The following is a 7,588-nucleotide window of genomic DNA, read 5'->3' on the forward strand; positions in this document are numbered from 1 at the left end:
TAATATGATTAACAGAAGTTTATTAGAGGAAAGCTCTCTCATTTCATCTTCAGTATATCTTGGATCGCATAATCAATCAACAGTGAGTGTATAAGAGAAAGTCAAATCACAAAAGCCGAGGAAGAAATGATCGCAATAATGTAAAAGTATTACAATAAGAGCAACGTCGATCTTAATCTGAAGTAACATAAAGGACTTTTTTTTATATATGCACGTGATGAAAAGATGAAGAAATGATAAATAGTTGTTTAAAAATGGGTTACCTCGGATCTCATTTTCGGAATTTTTTCTTCTTGTTATACTTGAAGTGCTCATTTTCAACGATTCTGCGCCATTCAGCTTATTTCCACGGTGATAACTCGGGCACTGATCTCGTCTTTTCGTTCGCAATACCAAGTGCAGATTATCACTCATCTTATCTATCAATTGAGCCTAGAAGAAAATCTGATCACAAAGACGCAAGGTTTTTATCGTAAGTGATACTGAAAATTTCAAGATTCTGCATATGAATCTGAATTAATACATAAATGTTGACATTTGGATAATTCAAACAACATTATTTGTTTAGAAAGAATTACCGTGGTGGAAAAATTTCGCTAAAATGATTTTACGTTATGGAACATTTTTCAGCAAAAATTTCAGTATTTCAGAAAATTTTTAGTTTAATTTCAGCAATTTTTAGGTGAGAAATTTATTTTTAGAAAAATTTCAGAAAAATTTTAGAGAAATTTCAGTTCAATTTCAATGATTTTTCAATATGTTTAGCTGAAAAATTCACTTTCATTGAAATTTCAGTAAATTTTCAGTAATTTCGCTGAAATGTTCTAAAATATGGAATAATTTCAGCGAAATTTTTTTACTAGAGATAATTAATGGAAATTTATCAATATAAGTTATCAATATAAGTTTGTATTATAGTATTACATGAAATACGAGATGATATTTAAAAAGTTTCTTAAATTTCTTCATAAATTAAAATATACAAAGTATACAAAGTGGATCTTAATGATTCATATATCTTCAAAGCTTCCCCTTGGAAGTAGATACATTATATAATATACATCAATTCCAAAAGGACTATTCCCAGTTTTATAGGGAATTTGGGTCCCGGATGAACAATTTTGAAATATGCCTAAAATTTTAAGGTCATTCATCAAAAGAGAATTAAAAATTTTATAAGCCCAACTTTATAGGAGAAGTTTCCTGAGTGCTAGAACTATCCAATTTCTTTGCATCCAAGGCACCTCTTTACGATGACGGCGATAACAGATTGTACCAAAAACATTGAAGTAATATTTAAAATGTATTTGGTTCATTAATTCGACTAATTGTCCCTGGTTGCGATTCATGCTGTCATGTCACAGAAATTCGAATTTACTTGTAATAACGGCGATGTCCTGGAATTCTTGGGCGGGGAGATCGACAAGCGACGAATGTACCAATCAGGATAATCTTTGATATGGAGTCATCTCGAGCAGCTACATCGCTACGCGATGAGATCCACTGTGGGCAATGTAGAAAATATTTTAAAAACCAGTCCCTTTTGTTGGCCAAACATTTGTTGGCTGGAGATCGAAATGCTAGATTTCTTGGAATAAGAGCTTAGTAGTTCCATAAGAGCTCCACTTAGTACATTTAAATATCATATATATCATGCCTATTGGTGTCATCATAAAAGAAAATGTATTGAAACGAGAGATGGAAACAATTAAAAATTATAGTTAAAAATACTGAACCGCAGCCTCTTTCAAATCAATTAACATCTTTTGTTTCATATTTTGAATGTCTTTCTCTCCTCTTCATCGATTAATATATATCACTTATAACTATTCATAACATTTGGGGTACAAAAAAGGTTTTAGTTGTCTTCATCAAGAATGGATATTTCAGATACTAGGTGATTCGAGAAATCAAATAAAACTAGTCCTATATGGTACATTGTCATAGCGAACTTTGAATAGCTGTAGCAAGGGACTCATTTTACAAAGTTGTGCATATGTGGACCTTTTTAATTCTTTTTTTATGCTCTACAATCCTAGCTAGGTCTCAATGCTATTCAGCTAGGACCCAAATTGGATTTAGCCTTTTCTGCCTAAAAATGGAACATAAGGAAAATTGTAAATAAAGAAGTAAGAATGATTTATGAATTATTTCTGTATATTTTGATACATCGTTAAATGCCAATATTTTGTGAATATTGCAATTCACTTCATTAAGGCGAGAAGCAATCCGATACTGAATATACTCAATATATCAGCCTCTCACCTATTAATTCCACCATACAGACAGCTGTTGTGGCGAAAGTCTTTCACGAGTTCTCGTTCGTCTCGATAAATATTCATTCCAATAAGATCCAATTATCTAAATCAAATCCAAGCAAATTGTATTTTTCCGAGCACAAGCACGGCGAACAGAAGCAAGACATATTTTTTTCTCCTCTCGAAGAGAGAATCGAGTCGGATTACATCAAGAGAATAAATTAACGATCGTGATATACGAATGTTTAGGCCATATCACAGTTGATCACAGCTCGGTAAATACAATACATGCATAAAGTTACGCTCAAAATAGGTGTCAAGGCATCCACGACGTCCGGTGTACTCGATTTTCAAAGGTGCGTGCCGCGCACCTGCGCATCGAATCGCCGCATTGATGGCGAACCACATCGATACGAACCGTCTGTAATCTTTCCATTTTGATTTTGCTCGATTAAATGAACATTTTTATTTAACTCTTTTGACTTCAGCTACGATCGCCGTTCAGCTCGCGAATGCCGTTTATTATTCATCGCGGTCGAGAACCACTTTGGGTCCTCTTCTCTCCCTCTGTCCATTTATTCAGCGAAAGTTCTGCCCATAATAAAATGACAAAGAGAACGTTTTCTCGATCGTTCCTCTAGCAACGGAGCGGGCGGTTAATTTTGACCTATATGCGTTTTGGAAGCGAGCCGTTTAGCGCGAGAACGGGACGGACTCGCGGATATAACGGTAAAACCGTCCAGCAGTAGTGAGAGTCTGGGTCTCTCGAGAGTCTCAAGACGAAGGAGTCTTCTTCTCTCACAGTGCTGTCCTCGCTTCTTGCGTTCATTGACGTCTAATGGACTTCTCGCGGAACTCCCGGTTAACAATTTCACGCGCAGTAAATCGAGTATGCCCCTCTACTCGCGCCGCGCGGAAAAGTGTGCGCTCTTTCGCAACGAGCGTTCACGTGGATTCGAAAATCAATCGTGGCCGATATATTAAAATCCTTCGCCGCTGTCCGTGATTTCTCACGCGTGTATTTATATTTCAAGGAACAAAATTAATCACCAAGTAACTATAAATATATTTGATAATTTGATAATTGTGATACTAAATTATAAATTATTATACGTAATAAATATAATAAAATTCTTAATTGTTTAAGAATAAATGTATTTACAAAATCAGTTAATAATAAGATACATACATTAATGTATATTTCATATATATATATATTTGCAGAATTGTTTTGAAATTGCGTGCGAAATTTGAAGAGGTCTGACGGTGGTTTGCGAACGAAAACTCGGAACGCGAAGCAATCCCTGGGTCATTAGGATCATTTCGGAAAATCTCTCGTGCCTTCGCAACTAAATCCGTTCCTGACAGTTGCGATACTCGTGAGAGAGTCATAAGACTCGCGATTCTCGCGAATCGTGCGAGGAGGACTGAAGAGGTGGCAGGAGGAGGTAGTGGGAGGTAGAAGGAGGTGAATACATACACGTACTCGCGAGCGATGGGGTTCGATGTGAACCGCTTCCAGGGTGACGTAGACGAGGAGCTCGTCTGTCCGATATGTTCTGGCGTTCTTGAAGACCCTGTCCAGGTAAGACGTCTGTTTGATTTGAGAAAATCTTCCTGCGACTCACTCTGTATCTCACCTAACCTCTATTATTTGTTCTGCGCGTTTTTGTGTGAAGAGCTTCGTGGAATCCGAGAAAGGAGAGGAATATTTCAATTTTTCCAAGAGACAAGATCGAGGAGAAGCCCGGATTTTCGCGAGTTTTAATCTGAGAATCTCACCTCGACGCAAGCGAGAGGTCGATGAAGCTACGTACAAGATTTTGACTTGACACATCGGGAGAAAGAGAAAGAACTTTCGAATGCATAATATCTCAACGCGTCACCGGCGTTGCTTTATTTTCCGAGGCTTCCCGTTGTTCTTGTCCGCTACGTTGCTTGCCTCGAAATAAGAGCGAACAAAATTGCGCATCTGCGAATATAGGTTAGCTTGACTTATCGCTTTTAATCTAGATGCTATTATATATAATTTGACGAAGCATATATCTTCTAGAAGAATACTACTTGCTCTAAATTAAGCCTGCCTTTACATGTTTACGTATAAAATACATAAGCTTGTCTCTTCTATATTTTCTTCTATCTTCATTTAATCCTATCCATAAATAGTTTCTTATCCAGATAATGTCTGTTTTTGTTGGCATCTTGTTTGCTAAATATATATATATTGCTAAACATATGTTGCTACCAGAATTGCAGCAACTAAGTCCTTATTTATTGGTAGTTTAATGCCTTTATGATATTGATAACTTTGAGTAGCCTTGTCAACAGTTTGCCGATAACTTTAAAATCATCATTACAATTCATGCTACTATCATCATGTTGCCATAATAATATGCAGTATCATACAATGCTGTCAACATAAGATAACAGCTATCTTGCTATTAAACTACTGGCAACATATACACATTATTGCCTGTATATTGCTACGATGTCAGTATATTCAAAATTGTTGAAAATAAATCTATGGCAAGTTGCCAGCATCATAAGCACAGATTTGTATGATTTTGCTGAGATACGCTTTGTTCAGGGTTGTATATTCTAACTATTTTAGATAGTTTTTGTGCTTAAAATATTTTATCATTTCATTTTCGGAGGATATTGACTTGTTTTTTCAAAAATAGCATGTACTTATATTTTGCTGCTTTATAAAGTTGTGGTAGCTTATAAAAAAACTGGTAGGTGAGTAATGTGTTACAGGCACCAGTGTGTGAACATGCCTTTTGCCGCACCTGTATCAACGAATGGATAAATCGCCAGCCTACGTGTCCCCTGGACCGTACGCCCATCACATCCACTCAGCTCAGAGCAGTTCCCAGAATCTTGAGAAACCTATTGGCCCGCTTGTGTATCAAATGCGACAACATTATGTATGGTTGTAACATGGTTGTCAAGTTAGATTGCCTGGCAATGCATCTCGAGCAGTGCGAATACAATCCGAAGAGACCAATGCAGTGCGAGCAGGGTTGCAGCTTGATTATTCCCAAGAACGAGCTCAAGGATCACAACTGCGTGCGCGAGCTCCGTAATCTGATACAGTCGCAGCAGCAAAAACTAAGCGATATGAAGCGTGAACTCGATGAACAGCAGCTGCAAATCAATGAACATAAACGTGAAATCCATCTTCTGAAAGACTTTATGCGCGCGCTTAGAGTATCAAATCCGGCAATGCGTGCAATCGCTGATCAGATGGAACGAGACGACGTCGTCAGATGGTCCGCGTCTCTACCACGCGCTAGAGTTACCAGATGGGGCGGTATGATCTCCACGCCTGACGAATTGCTGCAGGTGCAAGTTATTTATTTAAGTACCAATTGATAAATTTATTTTGTGAGTGTACATTTATCCTGAAATTGTCCTTTTGATATTTTTAGACAATGATCAAGAGAACTCTATCAGAGTACAATTGTCCACCTCATGTGATTGACGAGCTAATGGAAAACTGCCACGAGAGAAAATGGCCACCAGGTCTTAATTCACTGGAGACTAGACAGAACTCTCGACGACAATACGACAACTACGTGTGCAAAAGAGTGCCTGGCAAACAAGCGGTGCTGGTCCTTCACTGTGATAATATGCACATGCCGGAGGATATGATGGTCGAGCCTGGATTAGTGATGATTTTTGCACATGGTATCGAATAGAATTGTTGGACAGCGTATATGAATACGATTAATTAAACACCATCACGGACCCAGAAACACCGATATCCACGTTGCTTACGTGGAGAGAGCGAATTTCCTCGACCATAATGCGAACTGATGTGAGTTGTTCTGAAACTTTGTTAGGATTAATTGGAGAACTATCATCTGATCGCCAAGTTTTACTCGGAAAATTCCTTCACTGGGATATTCAGGCATTCACGGTTGAAAACCTAATAATGCAAGATTGTCCTTGATGCGAATTCCGAAGATAAATCGAAGCCGTAGAGTATACTCAAACGATGATGCGCATGTCGCCCTTTGTGATACGCGATTCTAGAGGCGCAATTGCCATGTACATGGTTGATTGGGATTGTAATGGTAATCGATACGGCAATATAATACTGGTAAACAAATTTCTCGTCGCGACGTTCGACTCGCCGTTATCGGTTACTTCGATCGAACTCCCACAGGAAAACTCAATCGAGTATCTGGATCGTTGCACTGTGATATACCACTTCGGTGAGAAACTTCCTGAAATCGCGTGATAAATGACCGACCATCATCTCTCCTTCTTGGCCGGTCGATTGATCGAATTGTACATTTTTTCATCGGCGGTTCGTTTATCGTTCATTTCAGGGTCATTTACGGATACTTGATCTTGTGAATGTTTTACTATAATACTTTAGAGACAGAAGAGTGTAAGCAATGACTGAAGAAAATTAAGCACAAACGAGAAATCTTAGGATGCAAATTTACCACAGTGTAATTTTTTTTTAAACATTTGACGTGTATTGATTTCTGATTTTGATGATTTTTTTTTCTTGCAACTTTTTTCTTATGTATACTTCCCTTTCTTTTCTTCTTGGAAATTTACTCCATGCATTGTAAATGCAGTAATTATTATCATCTGTCTCTGCATAAAAATGCATTTCCTGTAATTGTAAAAATTATAATTCTTTATTGAATATGCCACAGTGTAGTTGCTCTGGATTGATGACACATTTTGTTTTTTGAAAGAAAGATTGAATTCAAATGCTATCAAAATATTATTTGATAGCAAGAGATAGAGCACCCTCCATAAATTGTAATTTATGACAGTGATAATAATTATTACTGTAACAATTAGCTGTGTTAGCTTGATTGCAATATTGATCTATATGATTCGCGAAGCGCGTAACGTTAAATGCTTTTTTATATAGCTTCTCATTTTACACTGATACTGATTTTACATTATATTGATTTAGGACAGATAGATTATTAAAAATTATTTTTCGACGATAACCAATCTTACTCTATTTTTTATATTATGATATCATCAAAACAACATCATGTAATGAAGTAGATACAAAGATAAAGAATATTAGAATATTAGAATTCGTTTTCTCGGAAAAACTTCTAGTTTGTTTTGCGTTACTTCTAATAATACTTTCAATAAGTCTTCGAAAAAAAGTTAGATAAAATAGTTAGATAAAATAAATTATCTCGCCAAAAAGCGAAAATTGTATTAACTTTTTTGTACCACTTTTTGTACTTTCTGATAAAAATTGTAATCTGATAAATATCGTGAATTTGAAGTATACATAATTATATGTCTAGAGATTATAGTAAGACAATTCAATGAACAGGCTG

General features: G+C 36.5%; 2 protein-coding genes across 3 annotated transcripts in view; one reads left to right on the plus strand and one right to left on the minus strand.

Annotated features, from left to right (window-relative positions):
- Nucleotides 1-353, minus strand: part of LOC108686299 (peptide transporter family 2-like) — a 14,888-nt gene extending 14,535 nt beyond the window's left edge. The window contains exon 1 of the mRNA XM_018191537.1: nt 264-353. Within this exon, the coding sequence (XP_018047026.1) occupies nt 264-315 (52 nt within the window). The 5' untranslated portion in view covers nt 316-353. The remainder of the gene's footprint in view (nt 1-263) is intronic.
- A 3,364-nt stretch (nt 354-3,717) lies between these two features.
- On the plus strand, nt 3,718-6,684 carry LOC108686275 (E3 ubiquitin-protein ligase NRDP1). Of its 2 annotated transcripts, none has more exons than XM_018191497.1 (3): nt 3,718-3,843; nt 4,998-5,603; nt 5,690-6,684. In XM_018191497.1, the coding sequence occupies exons 1-3, from the start codon at nt 3,754-3,756 to the stop codon at nt 5,957-5,959; spliced, it is 966 nt and encodes a 321-aa protein (XP_018046986.1). In that variant the 5' UTR covers nt 3,718-3,753; the 3' UTR covers nt 5,960-6,684. The 2 variants fall into 2 exon arrangements, with proteins under 2 accessions (XP_018046986.1, XP_018046987.1); XM_018191498.1 differs by having other exon boundaries at nt 5,016-5,603.
- The last annotated feature ends 904 nt before the right edge of the window (nt 6,685-7,588 follow it).

The sequence above is a fragment of the Atta colombica genome, unplaced genomic scaffold (genome assembly GCF_001594045.1).
Source record: "Atta colombica isolate Treedump-2 unplaced genomic scaffold, Acol1.0 scaffold172, whole genome shotgun sequence".
Classification (NCBI taxonomy): Eukaryota; Metazoa; Arthropoda; class Insecta; order Hymenoptera; family Formicidae; genus Atta; species Atta colombica.